The sequence below is a fragment of the Somniosus microcephalus genome, chromosome 27 (genome assembly GCF_052327205.1).
Source record: "Somniosus microcephalus isolate GS21.2 chromosome 27, FLI_Smic_1.0, whole genome shotgun sequence".
Taxonomy (NCBI): domain Eukaryota; kingdom Metazoa; phylum Chordata; class Chondrichthyes; order Squaliformes; family Somniosidae; genus Somniosus; species Somniosus microcephalus.
In genome coordinates, this window is record NC_141013.1 from 49,801,837 (window position 1) to 49,823,044 (window position 21,208).

The 21,208-nt window shown below is 45.9% G+C and overlaps 1 protein-coding gene across 1 annotated transcript in view; it reads left to right on the plus strand.

Moving 5' to 3' along the window:
- The window catches only part of slc39a1 (solute carrier family 39 member 1), a 25,162-nt gene extending 4,421 nt beyond the window's left edge, over nucleotides 1-20,741 (plus strand). Inside the window, exons 2-3 of the mRNA XM_085968948.1 lie at nucleotides 99-229; nucleotides 16,492-20,741. Coding sequence (XP_085825074.1) covers nucleotides 99-229; nucleotides 16,492-17,175 — 815 coding nt within the window. The 3' untranslated portion in view covers nucleotides 17,176-20,741. The remainder of the gene's footprint in view (nucleotides 1-98; nucleotides 230-16,491) is intronic.
- The last annotated feature ends 467 nt before the right edge of the window (nucleotides 20,742-21,208 follow it).

The window sequence follows — 21,208 nt, forward strand, 5'->3', positions numbered from 1 at the left end:
AGCCAATTGCCGATCCCTCATTTTGTGCACCATTCTGTAATTGCTCAAATCTCCTGTTATGATGCATCAATATTTGCACCTTGAATTTTTTGTTGCAGGGAGTCATCGGCTGTTGCTGAGCTTGTGCAGTTGTTTTGCCGGAGGAGTTTTCCTTGCTGCCTGCCTATTGGATGTCCTACCAGATTATCTTTCTCACATTAAAGAGGAACTGGAAAAAATGCAAGTTAATGTATGGCTTCATTTTCTCTTTGTTTGAGGGGGGGTGGTTGTTTGAACATTTGGCCCTTTAAAAGGGCCCCGTCATCTTTGGGGCAGTTCACGATCCACTCGGAATATTTTTGTTACTGCAGTTGCTAAGTTTGTAAAAACTGTTGCCTTTAAACTTTTTTCTTTGGAAAAGTCTGAGTTTGTGTCATTGTTATCATAGTGACAATAATGGAATGATGCACTGAGATTGCAAAATGATATGATACAACTTTTAGAAATTCTGAAGTTGATCCTGACAAATTCACACTGACAAAGGATTCAAAAACTAGGCAGAAGTATTTCACACAGAGTGAACAAGCCCATTAAAGAGCGTGAACCCTAACCCAATATTGAAGCAAATGGTATAAGTCAGTTGCGAAAGAAGACGGGATTGAGGGATATAGTGAGCTGGCAAGAAGGTGAGATTGAGTTCAACCAATCCAGGATTGTTGGCCAAATGGTCGTTTCCTGTTGCTAAACGGTCCTATGTTGCTAACATGGTTTACATGCATGGTTTGCAAATGAATGAAAAAGCTTAGCCAAATATTTTTCTTCAAGGGAATGTCCAGTAATCAATGCTTCAAAAATAAATCATAAGAATAAGTTATTATGCTTCCTTATTAGCAAGATTGGGAAATGATGCCTCATCAGGGAATGAAGGTAATGCTCTCTGACTGGGAAAAAGAGGAAAGAATGTGGTGGAGACAAAGATCAGCTAAAGCAATGTGTTTGGAGGACGAGTTCATGGAATGCATTCCAGACAGTTTACTAGTACAATGGCCCAGAAATTCGGGTCGGGGGCTTCCCGCGGGTGCAAGCCCCCGACCTGCACTTACCTAGCGCGCCGGCCGTTGTGCTGTGGGCCCGCGTGGGATTCCGATCCTTGGCCTCCTCCAACTGTCGGCACGCAGTGCTTGTGTATCCCAGGGGCGCAGTTAGTTCGATGCATCCCCTGGGATCACGTGGGCCATGGAGAGCCAATGGTAGTAGGGAATGCTTCATTCATAAGTTTGACAGGAAGAGCTGTCAAACCGAGAAATACTATAAGCCCCAAAACATCACTAAAACTTCAAATAAATTTTTTTAAAAACATCACATTTTTAAAATAGCTGCGCAAATAGATGTAAATGGATATGATATAATTGCGATTACGGAGACATGGCTCCAGGGTGACCAAGGCTGGGAATTCAACATCCAATGGTATTCAATATTCAGGAAAGACAGGCAAAAAGGAAAAGGCGGTGGGGTAGCATTGCTGGTTAAAGAGGAGATTAACACAATAGTAAGGAAGGATATTCGCTCTGATGATGTGGAATCTGTATGGATAGAGTGGAGAAATACCAAGGGGCAGAAAACGTTAGTGGGAGTTGTATACAGACCCCCAAACAGTAATGCTGAGGTTGGGGATGGCATTAAAACGGGAAATTAGAGACGTGTGCAATAAGGGCACAGCAGTTATCATGGGTGACTGGGGGGGGGGTGGGAACTACAGAATTTGTTCATCCCTGTTTGCATAAAAATAAAACAAAAAAGGTGACTCAACCATGGCTAACAAGGGAAATTAGGGATAGCATAAGATCCAAGGAGAGGACATATAAATTGGCCAGAAAAGCAGCAAACCAGAGGATTGGGAGCAGTTTAGGATTCAGCAAAGGAGGACAAGGGGATTAATTAAGAGGGGGGAAATAGAGTATGAGAGTAAGCTTACAGGGAACATAAAAACTGACTGTAAAAGCTTCTATAGATATGTGAAGAGAAAAAGATTGGTGAAGTCAAGCGTAAGTCCCTTGCAGTCAGAATCAGGGGAATTTATAATGGGGAACAAACATACATTGGTTCTGTCTTCACAAAGGAGGACATAAATAACCTCCCAGAAATGTCGGAGAACATAGGGTCTAATGAGGGAGGAACTGAATGAAATCAGTATTTGTAGGGTGCAATTACACTTTCCCACCAGTGGTGGTGCTGCAGGAGCATGTAATTACATTTTCCCACCAATGGTGGTGCTGCAGGGGTGTGTAATTACACTTTCCCACCAATGGTGCTGCTGCAGGAGTGTGTAATTACACTTTCCCACCAGTGGTGGAGCTGCAGGAGTGTGTAATTACACTTTCCCACCAATGGTGGTGCTGCAGGAGCATGTAATTACACTTTCCCACCAATGGTGGTGCTGCAGGAGTGTGTAATTACACTTTCCCACCAGTGGTGGTGCTGCAGGAGCATGTAATTACATTTTCCCACCAGTGGTGGAGCTGCAGGAGTGTGTAATTACACTTTCCCACCAGTGGTGGTGCTGCAGGAGCATGTAATTACATTTTCCCACCAATGGTGCTGCTGCAGGAGTGTGTAATTACACTTTCCCACCAGTGGTGGTGCTGCAGGAGTGTGTAATTACACCTTCGGAACCGAGGCTGACTTGTTTCCACACTAAAAATGAGTTCTCGGGTGACTGAGTCCAATGCGGGACCTACAGTCTCTGTCACAGGACCAGGACCTCTAACCTGGCACTAAGCTCATGGTCTACAGAGCAGCAGTGATACCCGCCCTCTTATGCTTCAGAGACATGGACCATGTACAGCAGGCACCTCAAAGCACTGAGAGGTACCACCAACGCTGCCTCCGCAAGATCCTGCAAATCCATTGGCAGGATAGGGGCTCCAACGTCAGTGTTCTTGCTCAGGCCAACATCCCCAGCATCGAAGCTTTGACCATGCTCGATCAACTCCAATGGACGGGTCACATTGTCCGCATGCCCAATACGAGACTCCCAAAACAAGCGCTCTACTTGGAGCTCCGGCACAGCAAGAGAGCCGCAGGTGGGCAGAGGAAACGCTTCAAGGACACCCTCAAAGCCTCCTTGAAAAAGTGCAACATCCCCACTGACACCTGGGAATCCCTGACCCAAAGTGGAGAAGAAGCATCCGAGAAGGCACCGAACACCGGCTCTTCGCCGGCAGCACACGTCAACCCAAGCACCCCACCCACCCGCCCCTTCAACCAGCTTCTGCCCCACCTGTGACAGAGATTGTAGATCCCGCATTGGACTCATCAGTCACCTGAGAACTCATTTTTAGTGTGGAAACAAGTCATAAGAACATAAGAAATAGGAGCAGGAGTAGGCCATACGGCCGCTCGGGCCTGCTCCGCCATTCAATAGGATCATGGCTGATCCGAACCTAGACTAACGTCCACTTCCCTACCCGTCCCCGTAACCCCTAATTCCCTTATCCGCTAGGAAACTGTCTATCTCCGTTTTAAATTTATTTAATGTCGCAGCTTCCACAGCTCTCTAAGGTAGCAAATTCCATAGATTTACTGCCCTCTGAGTGAAGAAGTTTCTCATCTCAGTTTTGAAAGGGCAGCCCCTTATTCTAAGATTATGCCCCCTAGTTCTAGTCTCACCCATCAGTGGAAACATCCTCCCCGCATCCACCTGATCAAGCCCCCTCAATCTTACATGTTTCGATAAGATCATTCTTCTGAATTCCAATGAGTAGAGGCCCAACCTACTCAACCTTTCCTCATAAGTCAACCCCCTCATAAGTCATCCTCGGTTCCGAGGGACTGCCTCAGAAGAAAAGAAGGTCGTGCCGCAGGAAGTTGTAATTGCACATTCCCACCAGTGGTGGTGCTGCAGGGAGCTGTAATTGCACATTCCCACCAGTGGTGGTGGTGCTGCAGGAAGCTGTAATTACACCTTCCCACCACTGGTGCTGCTGCAGGAGGGTGTAATTGCACCTTCCCACCAGTGGTGGTGCTGCAGGAAGCTGTAATGACACCTTCCCACCACTGGTGGTGCTGCAGGAAACATAGAAGATAGGAGTAGGCCATTCAGCCCCTCGAGCCTGCTCCGCCATTCAATGCGATCATGGCTGATCATGGCTGATCATCCAAATTCAGTACCCTGCCGTCTCCCTATATCCCTTGATCCCTTTAGCCTTAAGAAATATATCCAACTCTTTCTTGAATATACTTAATGAACTGGCCTCCACTGCCCTCTGTGGCAGAGAATTCCACAGGTTCACCACTCTCTGGGTGAAGAAATTCCTCCTCATTTCAGTCCTAAATGGCTTACCCCTTATCCTTAGACTATGACCCCTGGTTCTGGACTCCCCGGCCATCAGAAACATCCTTCCTGCATCTAGTCTGTCCAGGCCTGACAGAATTTTATAGGTTTCGATGAGACCCCCTCTCAATCTTCTAAACTCCAGTGAGTATAAGCCCAATCGACACAATCTCTCCTCATACGTCATTCCTGCCATCCCAGGTATCAGCCTGGTGAATCTTCGCTGCACTCCTTCCATGGCAAGAACGTCCTTCCTCAGGTAAGGCGACCAAAACTGCACACAATACTCAAGGTGTGGTCTCACCAAGGCCCTGTACAACTGCAGCAAGACATCCTTGTTCTTGTACTCGAACCCTCTTGCTGCGAAGGCCAACATACCATTTGCCTTCTTAACCGCCTGCTGTACCTGCATGCTTACCTTCAGCGACTGGTGTACAAGAACACCCAGGTCTCTTTGCACTTCCCCTTCTCCCAATCTATTGCCATTCAAATAATAATCTGCCTTCCTGTTTTTGCCACCAAAGTGGATAACCTCACATTTATCCACATTATAGTGCATTTGCCATGTTTCTGCCCAATCACCCAACCTGTCCAAATCGTGCTGGAGTTTCACAACATCCTCCTCACAGCATACCCTCCCACCCAGCTTTGTGTCGTCTGCAAATTTGGAGATATTACATCCAATTCCCTCGTCCAGATCATTAATATATATTGTGAACAGCTGGGGTCCTAGGACCGATCCTTGCGGTACCCCACTAGTCACTGCCTGCCACTCGGAAAACAACCCGTTTATTCCAACTCTTTGCTTTCTGTCCGCCAACCAGTTCTCTATCCAAGTCAATACCTTGCCCCCCATCCCATGTGCCTTAATTTTGCACGCTAATCTCTTATGCGGGACCTTATCGAAAGCCTTCTGAAAGTCCAAATACACCACATCCACTGGTTCTCCCTTATCAATTTTACCAGTTACATCCTCAAAAAATTCCAGTAGATTAGCATGATTTACCTTTTGTAAATCCATGTTGACTTTGTCCGATCCAGTCACTGCTTTCCAAGTGCTCTGCTATTACATCTTTTATAATGGACTCTAGCATTTTCCCCACTACCGATGTCAAGCCATTGCCTATCCACCGTCAACCCTTGGAGTGCCATTCCCCAATCAATCCTACCCAACTCGCTCCTCAGACCATCGTAGTTTCCTTTATTTAAATTAAGCTATAATTCCCCGCCTTATCTCTACCACCTTTTTTGAATAGTGGGGTAACATTAGCTACTCGCCAATCCATGGGTACCGTTCCAGAGTCTATCGAGTTCTGGAAGATGACCAGCAATGCATCTACTATTTCTAGGGCCACTTCCTTAAGTACCCTGGGATGTAGATTATCAGGCCCTGGGGATTTATCGGCCTTCAGTCCCATCAATTTTCCTAACACCATTTCCCTACAAATACTGATTTCTTTCAGTTCCACCCTTTCATCAGACCCTATGTTCCCCGGCATCTCTGGGAGGTTATTTGTGTCCTCCTTTGTGAAGACAGAACCAAAATATGTATTTAGTTGGTCTGCCATTTCTTTGTTCCCCATTATAAATTCCCCCGATTCTGATTGCAAGGGACCTATGCTTGACTTCACCAATCTTTTTCTCTTCACATATCTATAAAAGCTTTTACAGTCAGTTTTTATGTTCTCTGCAAGCTTACTCTCATATTCTATTTTCCCTTTCTTAATTAATCCCTTTGTCCTCCTTTGTTGAAGCCTAAACTGCTCCCAATCCTCAGGATTATTGCTTTTTCTGGCCAATTTATATGCCCTCTCCTTGGACCTTATGTTATCCCTAATTTCCCTTGTTAGCCACGGTTGGGTCACCTTTTTTGTTTTATTTTTATGCCAAACTGGGATGAACAAATTCTGTAGTTCATCCATTCGGTCTTTGAATGTTTGCCATTGCCTATCCACCGTCAACCCTTGGAGTGCCATTCCCCAATCAATCCTACCCAACTCGCTCCTCAGACCATCGTAGTTTCCTTTATTTAAATTGAGGTCCCTAGTCTCCGAGTCAACTACTTCATTCTCCATCTTAATGAAGAATTCGATCATATTATGATCGCTCCGACCCAAGGGGCCTCGTACAACAAGATTGCTAATTAATCCTTTCTCGTTACATAATACCCAGTCTAAGATGGCCTGATCTCTGGTTGGTTCCTCGACATATTGGTCCAGGAAACCATCCCGTAAACACTCCAGGAATTCCTCCTCCACAGTATTGTTACTCATTTGGTTGGCCCAATCTATTACCTCACATTTATCCACGTTATATTGCATCTGCCATGCTTCTGCCCAATCACCCAACCTGTCCAAATCATCCTGGAGTTTCTCGGCATCCTCCTCACAGCACACACACCCACCCAGCTTTGTGTCGTCTGCAAATTTGGAGATAATACATCTAGTTCCCTTGTCTAGATCATTAATATATATTGCGAATAGCTGGGGTCCAAGGAATGATCCCTGCGGTACCCCACTAGTCACTGCCTGCCACTTGGAAAAAGACCCGTTTATTCCAACTCTTTGTTTTCTGTCTGCCAACCAGTTCTCTATCCAAGTCAGCACCTTGCCCCCAATCCCATGTGCCTTAACTTTACATGCTAATCTCTTATGCGGGACCTTATCGAAAGCCTTCTGAAAGTCCAAATACACCACATCCACTGGTTCTCCCTTATCTATTTTACCAGTTACATCCTCAAAAAATTCCAGTAGATTAGTCAAGCACGATTTACCCTTTGTAAATCCATGTTGACTTTGTCTGATCCTGTAATTACACCTTCCCACCAGTGGTGGTGCTGCAGGAGGTTGTAATTACACCTTCCCACCAGTGGTGGTGCTGCTCGGAGGTCGAACTCCAAACCATCGTAAACACCTTCACCGAAGCATACGAGAGCATGGGCCTCACACTAAACATCCGTAAGTCAAAGGTCCTCTACCAACCTGCCCCCGCCACACAGTGCTGCCCCCCGACTATCAAAAATCCACGACAAGGCCTTGGACAACGTGGACCACTTTCCATACCTCGGGAGCCTACTGTCAACAAGGGCAGACGTCGACGACGAAATCCAACACCGCCTTCAGTGTGCCAGTGCAGCCTTCGGTCGCCTGAGGAAGAGAGTGTTTGAAGACCAGGAACTCAAACCCGGCACTAAGCTCATGGTCTACAGAGCAGCAGTGATGCCAACCCTGCTGTATGCTTCAGAGACATGGACCATGTACAGCAGGCACCTCAAAGCACTGGAGAGGTACCACCAATGCTGCCTCCGCAAGATCCTGCAAATCCATTGGCAGGATAGGCGCACCAACGTCGGTGTTCTTGCTCAGGCCAACATCCCCAGCATCGAAGCTCTGACCACGCTCAATCAGCTCCGATGGACGGGTCACATTGTCCGCATGCCTGATACGAGACTCCCAAACAAGCCCTCTATTCGGAGCTCCAGCACGGCAAGAGAGCCCCAGGTGGGCAGAGGAAATGCTTCAAGGACACCCTCAAAGCCTCCTTGAAAAAGTGTAACAACCCCACCGACACCTGGGAATCCCTGGCCCAAGACTGCACAAAGTGGAGGAGAAGCATCCGGAAAGGCGGCGAACACCTCGACACTCTTCGCCGGGAGCAAGCGGAAGCCAAGCGCAAGGAGCGCTCGTCAACCAAAGCACCCCACCCACCCCCTCAACCACCGTCTGCCCCACCTGTGACAGAGACTGTAGGTCCCGCATTGGACTCATCAGTCACCTGCGAACTCATTTTTAATGTGAAAGCAAGTCATCCTCGGTTAGAGTCATAGAGTTATACAGCACAGAAAGAGGCCCTTCGGCCCATCGCGTCCGCGCCGGCCATCAGGCCCTGTCTAATCTAATCCCATTTCCCAGCACTTGGTCCGTAGCCTTGTATGCTATGGCATTTCAAGTGCTCATCCAAATGCTTCTTGAATGTTGTGAGGGTTCCTGCCTCTACCACCCTTTCAGGCAGTGAGTTCCAGATTCCAACCACCCTCTGGGTGAAAAAGTCCTTCCTCAAATCCCCTCTAAACCTCCTGCCCCTTACCTTGAATCTATGCCCCCTTGTTATTGACCCCTCTACTAAGGGAAGAAGTTCCCTTCTATCTACCCTATCTATGCCCCTCATAATTTTGTACACCTCAATCAGGTCCCCCCTCAGCCTTCTCTGCTCCAAGGAAAACAACCCCAGCCTGTCCAGTCTTTCTTCATAGCTGAAGCGCTCCAGCCCAGGTAACATCCTGGTGAATCTCCTCTGCACCCTCTCCAAAGCAATCACATCCTTCCTATAGTGTGGCGACCAGTACTGCACACAGTATTCCAGCTGTGGCCTAACCAGCGTTTTGTACAGCTCCATCATAACCTCCCTGCTCTTATATTCTATGCCTTGGCTAATGAAGGCAAGTATCCCATATGCCTTTTTAACCACCTTATCCACCTGTTCTGCTGCCTTCAGGGATCTATGTACATGCACACCAAGGTCCCTCTGATCCTCTGTCTTTCCTAGGGTCTTACCATTCATTGTGTATTCCCTTGCCTTGTTAGCCCCTCCAAAATGCATCACCTCACACTTTTCAGGGTTAAATTCCATTAGCCACTGTTCCGCCCATCTGACCAACCCATCTATATCGTCCTGCAGACTGAGGCTACCCTCCTTGCTATTTACCACCCCACCAATTTTCATGTCATCTGCGAACTTACTGCTCATACCTTTTACATTCACATCCAAATCATTAATGTAGACCACAAACAGCAAGGGACCCAGCACCGATCCCTGCGGTACCCCACTGGACACAGGCTTCCAGTCACTAAAACAACTTTCGACCATCACCCTCTGCCTTCTGCCACTAAGCCAAGGCACCCTGGATCCCATGGGCTCTTACCTTCTTGACCAGTCTCCTGTGCGGGACTTTATCGAAAGCCTTACTGAAATCCATGTATACCACATCCACTGCACTACCCTCATCCACACACCTAGTCACCCCCTCTCAAAATTCAATCAAATTAGTCAGACATGATCTTCCCTTGACAAAGCCATGTTGACTATCCCTGATTAATCCTTGCCTCTCCAAGTGGAGACTAATTCTGTCCCTCAGAATTTTTTCCAATAATTTCCCTACCACTGATGTTAGGCTCACTGGCCTGTAATTCCCTGGTTTATCCCTACTACCCTTCTTGAATAATGGTACTATGTTAGCTGTTCTCCAGTCCTCTGGCACATCCCCTGTGGCCAGAGAGGTTCTGAAAATTTGTGTCAGAGCCCCTGCAATCTCCTCCTTTGCCTCACACAGCAGCCTGGGATACATCTCGTCCGGGCCTGGGGATTTATCCACTTTAAAGCCTGCTAAAACCACTAGTACCTCCTCCCTCTCGATGCTAATATGTTCAAGTATATCACAGTTCCCCTGCCCGATTTCTATGTCTACATCGTCCTTCTCCATAGTGAACACAGATGCAAAAAATTCATTTAAAACCCCACCTACATCTTCTGGCTCCACACACATTGCCACTTTGGTCCCTAATGGGCCCTACTCTTTCCCTAGTTATCCTCTTGCCCTTAATATACTAATAAAACACGTCAGGATTTTCCTTTATTTTGCTCGCCAGTGTTATTTCGTGGCCCCTCCTTGCCCTCCTAATTTCTTTTTTAAGTATCCCCCTGCACTTTTTATACTCCTCTAGGGCTTCCTCTGTCTTTAGTCCTTTGTATCTGCCAAAAGCCCCCCTTTTTTTCCTAATCCATTCTCGTATATCCCTTGACATCCAAGGTTCCCTGGGTTTGTTGGTCCCACCCTTGACCTTTATGGGAACATGTTGCCATTGTACTCTCAATTTCCTTTCTGAAAGACTCCCATTGCTCCGATGTGGATTTTCCTACAAGTAACTGATCCCAGTCCACTTTGGCCAGACCCTGCCTTATCATATTAAAATCATCCTTCCCCCAATTTAGAACCTTTATTTCCGGTCCATCTCTGTCCTTTTCCATGACTACCTTAAATCTCACCGAATTATGGTCACTGTCACCAAAATGCTCACCTACTAACACTTCTACCACTTGCCCGGCCACATTCCCTAGAATTAGGTCCAGTACCGCCCCCTCTCTTGTAGGACTTTTCTACATGCTGGCTCAAAAAGCTCTCCTGGATGCACTTTAAGAATTCTGCACCCTCTAAGCCTTCCACACTCTGACTATCCCAGTTAATATTGGGGAAGTTGAAATCCCCTACTATTATTTGCACACTTCTCTGAGATTTGCCTACATATCTGTTCCTCTATCTCCCCCTGACTGTTTGGGGGCCTATAGTACACTCCCAGCAAAGTGCTTGCCCCCTTTTTATTTTAAAATTCTACCCATATGGCCTCATTAGAGGAACCTGTTAATATATCATCCCTCCTTACAGCAGTAATTGACTCCTTAATTAATATTGCGACACCCCCTCCCCTTTTACACCCCCCTCTGTCTCGCCTGAAAATTCTATACCCCGGAATATTGAGCTGCCAGTCTTGCCCCTCCCTCAACCATGCTCCGTGATAGCAACAATATCATACTCCCATGTGTTCATCAACACCTTCAGTTCATCCACCTTATTCGCAAGACTCCTTGCATTAAAATAAATGCCATCCAACCTTGCCCTACTCCCTTGTGCCGTTACATATTTGCTCTGCCTTCCAAGCTGACTTGTTTTTTCCTCTATATTTGGCTGTACATCACCCACTATTATAGGGACTGCCTGCCTAAGGTGCTGCAGGAGTCTGTAATTACACCTTCCCACCAGTGGTGGTGCTGCAGGAGTCTGTAATTACACCTTCCCACCAGTGGTGGTGCTGCAGGAGGCTGTAATTACACCTTCCCACCAGTGGTGGTGCTGCAGGAGGCTGTAATTACACCTTCCCACCAGTGGTGGTGCTGCAGGAGGCTGTAATTACACCTTCCCACCAATGGTGGTGCTGCAGGAGGCTGTAATTACAGTTCCCATTCTAAATGTGCGCACAGGAATTTATCATGGGAAAAGTTAACTGCAAGTCTCAGTGCCAGCTGTGACTCAGTAGGTAGCATTCTCACCTCAATCAGAAGGTTGTGTTTTCAAGTCTCACTTGAGCACAAAAATCTAGGTTGACACTCCAGTGCAGTACTGAGGGAGCGCTGCATTGTCGGAGGTGCCGCCTTTCGGATGAAATGTTAAACTGAGGTGCTCTCTCAGGTGGACGTAAAAGATCCCATGGTACTATTTCGAAGAAGAGCAATGGAGTTATTCCTGGTATCCAGGTCAATATTTATTCCTCAATCAACATCACTAAAAAGATAATCTGGTCATTATCACATTGCTGTTTGTGGGAGCTTGCTGTGTGCAAATTGGCTGCTGTGTTTCCTACATTACAACAGTGACTACACTTCAAAAAGTACTTCATTGGCTGTAAAGCACCAAATGCAAGTGAGTATAGAAATAGGAGGATAGAGCAGATGAATGCATGGCTGGAGAGGTGGTGCAGGAGGGAGGGCTTCAGATTCTTGGGGCATTGGGGTCAATTCTAGGGGAGGTCGGACCTGTACAGGCTGGACGGGTTGCACCTCCACAGAGCTGGAACCAATATCCTCGTGGAGAGGTTTGCTAGTGCTGTTGGGGAGGGTTTAAACTAATTTGGCTGAGGGATGAGCACCAGGATGTAACATTAGAAAGGGGAAATAAAGTGCTCAAAGGATTGGGAGAGGCAGAGAGCACTAAAGTAAGAAATAGTAAGTTATTAGTTGGAGTCAAACTAAGAGAGAACACAGGATGGTCTAAGGTGGGTTTACAGTGTATGTATGTGAACACACGAAGCTTAGTAAACAAGGTAAGTGAGCTGCAGGCACAAATAGCCACATGGGAATATGATGTTGTGGCAATAACTGAGACCTGCCTCACAAAAGGGCAGGATTGGGTATTAAATATTCCAGATTAGAAGGTGTTCAGGAAAGATCGGGAAAGATAGGAGGAGGTGGGGTGGCAGTATTGGTTAAGGAGAATGTTACAGTGCTGGAGAGGGAGGATGTCCTGGCGGGGTCAAGGAGCGAATCTATATGGCTAGAGTTAAGAAATAATAGAGGTGCCATTACATTACTGGGTGTATTCTATAGACCACCAACTAGTGGGAAAGATATGGAGGAGCAAATTTGCAGAGAAATTACAGAGAGGTGCAAGAACTATAGAGGAGTGATAATGGGGACTTCAATTATCGTAATAGAGACTGGGATAGTAATAGTGTAAAGGGCAGAGAGGGGGAGAATTTCTGAAGGGTGCTCAGGAGAACTTTCTTGATCAGTATGTTTCTGGCCCAATGAGGGAGGAGCCATTGCTGGATCTGGTTCTGGGGAATGAGGTAGGTCAAGTGGAGCCAGTGTCAGTAGGTGAACATTTAGGGAACAGTGATCATAGTATCAAGGTTTATATTAGCTATGGAAAAGGACAGGGAGCAATCTAGAGTAAAAATGTTTAACTGGGGGAAAGCCAGTTTCAGTGGGATGAGAACGGATCTGGCCTGAGTAAACTGGAATCAAAGATTGGCAGGGAAAACTGTAATGGAACAATGGGCAGCCTTTAAAGAGGATATAGTTCAGGTACAGTTGAGGTACATTCCCACATAGAAACATAGAGGATAGGAGCAGGAATAGGCCATTCGGCCCCTCGAGCCTGCTCCGCCATTCAATGAGATCATGGCTGATCATCCAAATTCAGTACCCTGTTCCTGCCTTCTCCCCATATCCCTTGATCCCTTTAGCCTTAAGAAATATATCTAACTCCTTCTTGAATATATTTAATGAACTGGCTTCTACTGCCTTCTGTGGTATAGAATTCCACAGGTTCACCACTCTCTGGGTGAAGAAATTCCTCCTCATCTCTGTCCTAAATGGCTTACCCCTTATCCTTAGACTATGACCCCTGGTTCTGGACTCCCTGACCATCGGGAACATCCTTCCTGCATCTAGTCTGTCTAGTCCTTTTAGAATATTATAAGTTTCAATGAGATCCCCTCTCATTCTTCTAAACTCCAGCGAGTACAAGCCCAATCGACCCAATCTCTCCTCATACATCATTCCTGCCAGGTATCAGCCTGGTGAATCTTCACTGCACTCCCTCCATGGCAAGAACATCCTTCCTCCGATAAGGCGACCAAAACTGCACACAATACTCAAGGTGTGGTCTCTCCAAGGCCCTGTACAACTGCAGCAAGACATCCTTGTTCCTGTACTCAAACCCTCTCGCTACGAAGGCCAACATACCATTTGCCTTCTTAACCGCCTGCTGCACCTGCATGCTTACCTTCAGCGACTGGTGCACAAGGACACCCAGGTCTCGTTGCACTTCCCCTTCTCCCAATCTATTGCCATTCAGAAAATAATCTGCCTTCCTGTTTTTGACACCAAAGTGAATAACCTCGCATTTATCCACGTTATATTGCATCTGCCATGCTTCTGCCCAATCACCCAACCTGTCCAAATCATACTGGAGTTTCTCAGCACACACACCCACCTAGCTTTGTGTTATCTGCAAACTTGGAGATGTTACATCTAGTTCCCTCGTCTAGATCATTAACCACGAGGGGGAAAGGTACGGCAACTAAAGTCGGGGCTCCCTGGATGACGAAACAGATAGAGAATGTGATGAAGCAGAAAAAGAACACGTATGCCAGGTTGCAAATACACCTGAGAATCAGGCTATATATCGACAGGTCAGAGGAGAAGTGGCAGAGAGGGTATGAAAATAGAATGGCAGCCAACATAAAAGGTAATCCAAAAGTCTTCCACAGGCATATAAATAGCAAAAGGGTAGTAAGAGGAGGTGTGGGGCTGATTAGGGACCAAAAAGGAGACCTACGCATGGAGGCAGAGGGTATTGGTGAGGTACTAAATGAGCACTTTGCATCTGTCTTCACCAAAGAGGATGCTGCCATAGACATATTGATGGAGGAGGTAATGGAGACACTTGATAGGATAAAAATTGATAAAAGAAGTGTTATTAGAAAGGCTGGCTGTACTTAAAGTAGATTAATCACCAGGACTGGATGGGATGCATCCTAGGATGCTGAGGGAATTGAGGGCGCAAATCTCGGAGGTACTGGCCATAATATTCCAATCCTCCATAGATACGGGGGTGGTGCCAGAGGACTGGAGAATTGCAAATGTTACACCCTTGTTCAAAAAAGGGTGTAAAGATAAACCCAACAACTACAGACCAGTCAGTTTAATGTCGGTAGTGGGGAAGCTTTTAGAAACAGTATTCGGGGACAAAATTAACAGTCACTTGGGTAGGTGTGGATTAATTCAGGAAAACCAGCATGGATTTGTTAAAGGCAAATCGTGTTTAACCAACTTGATCAAGTTTTTTGATGAGGTAACAGAGAGGGTTGATGAGGGTAATGCGGTTGACATAGTGTACATGGCTTTCCAAAAGGTGTTCGACAAAGTGCCACATAATAGGCTTGCCAGCAAAGTTGAAGCCCGTGGAATAAAAGGGACAGTGGCAGCATGGATACGGAATTGGCTAAGTGACTGGAAACAGAGAGCAGTGGTGAACGGTTGGTTTTTGGACTGGAGGAAGGTATACAGTGGTGTTCCCCAGGGGTCGGTTCTAGGACCACTGCTTTTCTTGATGTATATTAATGACTTGGACGTGGGTGTACAGGGCACAATTTCAAAATTTGCAGATGACACAAAACTTGGAAGTATAGTGAACAGTGAGGAGGGGAGTGATAGACTTCAGGAAGACATAGACAAGCTGGTGAAATGGGCGGACACGTGGCAGATGATATTTAACGCAGAAAAGTGCAAAGTGATATATTTTGGTAGAAAGAATCAGGAGAGAATTTATAAACGAAATGGTACAATCCTAAAGTGGGTGCACGAACAGAAGGACCTAGGGCTATGTGTGCACAAATGGTTGAAGGTGGCAGGGCAGGCTGAGAAAGCAGCTTACGGGATCCTGGGCTTCATAAATAGAGGTATAGAGTACAAAAAGTGTGGAAATTATGATGAACTTGTATAAAACACTGGTTCGGCCCCAACTGGAGTACTGTGTCCAATTATGGGCACCACACTTTAGGAAGGATGTGAAGGTCTTAGAGAAAGTGCAGAAAAGATTTACGCGAATGATTCCAGGAATGAGGGACTTCAGTTATGTTGATAGACTGGAGAAGCTGGGGTTGTTCTCCTTGGAGCCAAGATGATTGAGAGGAGATTTGATAGAAGTGCTCAAAATCATGAGGGGTCTGGACATATGGAGAGAAACTGTTCCCACTGGCGGAAGGGTCGAGAACCAGAGGACACAGATTTAAGGTGATTGGCAAAAGAACCAAAGGCGACAGTAGAAACTTTTTTAACGCAGCGAATGGATAGGATCTGGAATGCACTGCCTGAAAGGGCGGTGGAGGCAGACTCAATCTTATCTTTCAAAAGGGAGTTGGATAAGTATCTGAAGGAAAAAAAATTGCTGGGCTACGGGGAAAGGGCAGGGGAGTGGGACTAGGTGAGAGCCGGCACTGGCTCCACAGGCCGAATGGCTGCCTTCTGTGCTGTAACCATTCTATGAGACGTCCGGTGGTCATGAAAGGCGCTATATAAATGCAAGTCTTTCAAGTGCGTGAATGCCTAAGAATTTCATGTGGCATTACACATGTTAAGTTAGAGAATACGGTCTTTCTCTTACCTGTCATATCTTTGTGTTGCTGTTGTCTACCCTTACTCCCTTCTCCCTCCCTCCCCCTCCCCTTTCCACCCTCTCCTGTCCCCTCCCCGTTAGCCAGCCCCCTCGGGCTTTGTTTGCTATCAAAATTCAAATCTTGTCTTTTTTAAATTAAAATTAGAATGAGGAAAGACACTGTCCCCCTCTCGCTTTGTGTGTACTTTTGTTTCTTTCCCTCTGTCTGTGTGGCTCTCTAGATGTTAGAAATTAGAATTAATTAATTTTGAACTGTCAACAAAACACAGGTGAGTTAATTAGAAGCTTTCTGTTGGTTTAAAATTCAACCAATTATTTTTGAAAGATGGACTAAAATTAACATTGTCTCAGCTGATTTGCTTTCTGAAGTTTATAGAACACAATACAAAAGCTACAGCAGTTTTAACACTATAGCCCTTAACAGCGGTTTGTGTTTGTATATTTGCAGACGAACTTTCCACTTCCAGAGTTTGTCATAGCAGTTGGTTTTTTCCTGGTTCTCATCATCGAGCGAATAGTTCTGGAGTGCCACAGCAGCAGTTTGAGTGAGACCACCCCTCTGATAGCACACTGTACTCCAGCAACAACCCACTGCACTGATGGCAAGATTAACCACTGTGTACAGATAACGACCAACAACGAGGAGACCGCAGATCACCATGTCCATGTTGATGTCAATGCCCATTCTGCTTTCCGTTCTTTCATTCTCTTCCTTTCTCTATCCTTACACTCTCTATTTGAGGGATTGCCCATTGGCCTACAGCAGACAGAGTCAAAGGTTTTGCAGCTCTTTGTCGCCATTTTAATTCATAAAAGTATAATTGTTTTCAGCCTGGCCCTGAAGCTTGTACAGAGCAATGTGCAGCAAGGCCGAGTGATGTTATACGTTATAGTGTTTGCAATGATGTCCCCTCTGGGGATTGTGATTGGCATTATAATCACACAGGTCAAGACAGCCAGCACTGTCCTGGCACAGAGTCTGCTTGAAGGGATCGCTACAGGAACATTCATTTACATCACCTTTTTAGAAATTTTGCCTCATGAACTAAATTCCACCGATGAGCGGCTGCTGAAGCTCCTGGGTATTCTCTTCGGCTTCTCTATAATGACCGTGCTCTCCTTCATACCTTAACACTTCATGTTTGAACATTTTAGTCATAGTTTTCATTTTTTTTTATTGATTTCACTTGTTAATTCTTAGTTAATCTTTAAACATCTGAGGTGAGATTTTCCTGATCTCTGGTCCCCCTCGCCCCCAGAATGGCTCTCTGCTTTGTTTACGTTGCCTGGGGCTTGAAGTGTACCTATTGCAGGCCCATCGCAGACATGCTAATGAGGGGAGGCGGAATTCCCAGCCGCCTCATTTTCCTAGGACAACGCTTGCTGACTGCCCCAATACCAGGGCGCCCAGTGAAACATGGGAGTATGGCCTGGATCCTGATGTCTATCAGGAATTGACATTTACACCAATGAGCATCATCCTGCACCAGTGTTCACAATTTAAAGGTTCTTCGTTAGATAAAATAATATCCACGTTTGTACCTCTTTCAACTTAAATTAAAAATCCTAGTCCATTGAAAAATAATATTATCAACATTTCTGGAATACTCCATATTGCACCCAATGTACAAACAAAACTGTTGCCCATTTGTCTCTTGTTTTATAGAAGTGGCAGGTTTGGGGACTGTTGGCTGTGGCTCACTGGAGTCAGAAGGTTGTGGGTTCAAGTCCGACTCCAGAGACTTGAACACAAAATCTAGGCTGATACTCTCAGTGCCAGTACTGATGGAGTGCCGCACTGTCGGAGAGTCAGTGCTGAGGGAGTGCCGCACTGGCGGAGGAGGGTCAGTGCTCGGAGTGCTGCACTGTCGGAGGGTCAGTACTGAGGGAGTGCCGCACTGTCGGAGGGGCAGTAGTGAGGGAGTGCCGCACTGTCAGAGGGTTAGTACTGAGGGAGTGCCGCACTGTTGGAGGGTCAGTACTGAGGGAGCGCCGCACTGTTGGAGGGTCAGTACTGAGGGAGCACCGCACTGTCGGTGGGTCAGTACTGAGGGAGTGCTGCACTGTCGGAGGGTCAGTACTGAGGGAGTGCTGCACTGGCGGAGGGTCAGTACTGAGGGAGTGCTGCACTGTCGGAGGGTCAGTACTGAGGGAGTGCTGCACTGTTGGAGGGTCAGTACTGAGGGAGTGCCGCACTGTCGGCGGGTCAGTACTGAGGGAGTGCTGCACTGTCGGAGGGTCAGTACTGAGGGAGTACTGAGGGAGTGCTGCACTGGCGGAGGGTCAGTACTGAGGGAGTGCTGCACTGTCGGAGGGTCAGTACTGAGGGAGTGCTGCACTGGCGGAGGGTCAGTACTGAGGGAGTGCTGCACTGGTGGAGGGTCAGTACTGAGGGAGTGCTGCACTGTCGGAGGGTCAGTACTGAGGGAGTGCTGCACTGTCGGAGGGTCAGTACTGAGGGAGTGCTGCACTGTCGGAGGGTCAGTACTGAGGGAGTGCTGCACTGTCGGAGGGCCAGTGCTGAGGGAGTGCTGCACTGTCGGAGGGTCAGTGCTGAGGGAGTGCTGCACTGTCGGAGGGTCAGTACTGAGGGAGTGCTGCACTGTCGGAGGGTCAGTACTGAGGGAGTGCTGCACTGGCGGAGGGTCAGTGCTGAGGGAGTGCTGCACTGTCGGAGGGGGAGTGCTGCACTGGCGGAGGTGCTGTATTACAGATCCCACTGCACTATTTGACATTTATCCCTCAACCATCATAACTAAGGAAACATGATCTGGTCATTTATTTCATGCTGTTTTGGTGCAAATTGGTTGCAATTTTTTTTTCTCTCAGTCCCTTTTGGCAGTTTATTTTCTCATTGAATTTAAAGAACCTTTTTATTCAGTTTGTGTACTCTGGTTTACACCGATGCTCATTTCTGGACATTTTTGTATATGAATGTAATTATCTCTATAATGAAAACATTGCAAAGGAAACCAGGAGTAATTAGGAATGGGAGTGTCAACACAGGATAAATAACCAAAAATAGTATTAGAAGTAAGAGGACCATAGGATAGCACCATTCGATGGGAGGGTGGATTGTGGGCTGGAATGCTGTGTGTTAGTGGTGATCTTCTCAAGTATTTACTGAGCAATGATGTTTGTAGAATTAGAGGGAGTGGCATTGAGTAAAATACAAATTCAACACATTTTATTCCCAATGAAAATACATCTAAACGGATTGTAATTTTTAAATTATGTGGGTCAGATAAGTTGAATTTGTGATCATGTGATTCTGTAGTTGGGCGTTAGTCCTACAACTTGGGGCTGCATGTGTTCTAGTAAATCTTCCATTGATCTGATCCTTAAACATGTTCTTCTGGGATGGGATCTCATTGAAACTTATAAAATTCTAACAGGACTAGATAGACTAGACGCAGGAAGGATGTTCCTGATGGCCGGGGAGCCCAGAACCAGGGGTCACAGTCTAAGGATAAGGGGTAAGCCATTTAGGACTGAGATGAGGAGGAATTTCTTCACCCAGAGAGTGGTGAACCTGTGGAATTCTCTACCACAGAAGGCAGTTGAGGCCAACTTATTAAATATATTCAAGAAGGAGTTGGATATATTTCTTAAGGCTAAAAGGATATGGGGAGAAGGCAGGGACAGGGTACTGAATTTGGATGATCAGCCATGACCTCATTGAATGGCAGAGCAGGCTCGAGGGGCCAAATGGCCTACTCCTGCTCCTATCTTCTATGTTTTAAGCAGCTAATTGCAGCACCATCTTAATAATTAGATGTTCTGTTCTTTCATTTTATTAAGTCTCTGGATGATAAAACCACCCCGCCCCCCACCCCCAACCTGGCTCCCCAACACACAGACATATACTTTTTGAATTTGACAACAAAGTTTAAAATTTCCCATTATCAATATAAACATGGAATAAGCGAGCAGCCTGTTTGCATCACAAGCACATCAAACACCTCTGTCACTACAAATGCAATGGGACCAAGTCAAATGTAGCAATGTGTGAAAGAGACGTTCTGCCAGATGTGGGTGACAGCTGAGGGGCAATTTTGTTTAATGACATCACATGTAAGAGAATTGATAATGCATTTTGGCAAAGTGTAGCGTGTTGCACCATTTTACAAACAAAACTGATTTTGTTGAGAGAGAAGTTCTGTTGTGAGACGATATTCTTCTGAATAAAACAAAGAACTCCTTTTCTCTCTCCCTGGTGATTTCCAAGTCTATTTGTTTCTGAATTTTGTTTGCTAGCTTCAGGTAGCACAGCTTCAGTGACCGGTGGGCATTTTAGGTGCTTATTTAGGCCTGACCCAAGTGCATGTTTGCCACTGGCTAAGGTTTTCCTGTCTAAGTTTACCCAGAGTTAAATGTATTTTTATTCACACTGCTCCATCAAAAGGAACAAACTGTTCTATTGTGGGGGAGGGGGATTCAACAGGACAACAGATGCACTGTAATTTCATTTCTAAAATAGTTTCACTTTGACTGTATCTTGTATTTTTTATTCCTCTTAACATTTGAAAGGACATGAAAGTAATTGAATCATTAGAATGTGCGTTTACTATCCATTTTCCATAATTGTGGGGGGTGGTAGTGAGATGAATGTTAACTCATTGCTGATTTTGTTTAATATCACTTGTATTTTTTTGTAAATTCTGTTGACGCATTATTAAAAAACTGCAATATGCCAGATTCCAATAATTTACCAATAGTTTTTATGTTTAGAACAGAATGGCGGTTGGGCTTTGATTTTTATCAGCTCTCAAAAAAGCTAGTCAGTTTGCAACTCTTGCAGCACAGCTTCCAGTGCACCAAGTCAGGTGGAATCCGGATCACTGGAAACTTCATTTAATGCTTGAACCAGGAGCTGGGTACGATGCAAGGACTTGAATTTAATTTGTTCTAAAGTTTTATGTCTGCATTAGCTATGTGTTTATCTAAAGCCAGCTTGCACCTTTAAGAACATAGGAAAGTATGAAATGAGGAGAGAGAAAAACTGTCCACTTTAGAAAGTTGACCACAGGAGGAGGCCATTCAGTTATCTGAGCCTGTTCTGCCATTCAATTAGATTGTGGCTAATCTGTTTCTTAACTCTATTTATGTGCATTGGTTCTGTAACTCTTAATACCCTTTCCTAACAAAAATCTGTCGATCTCAGT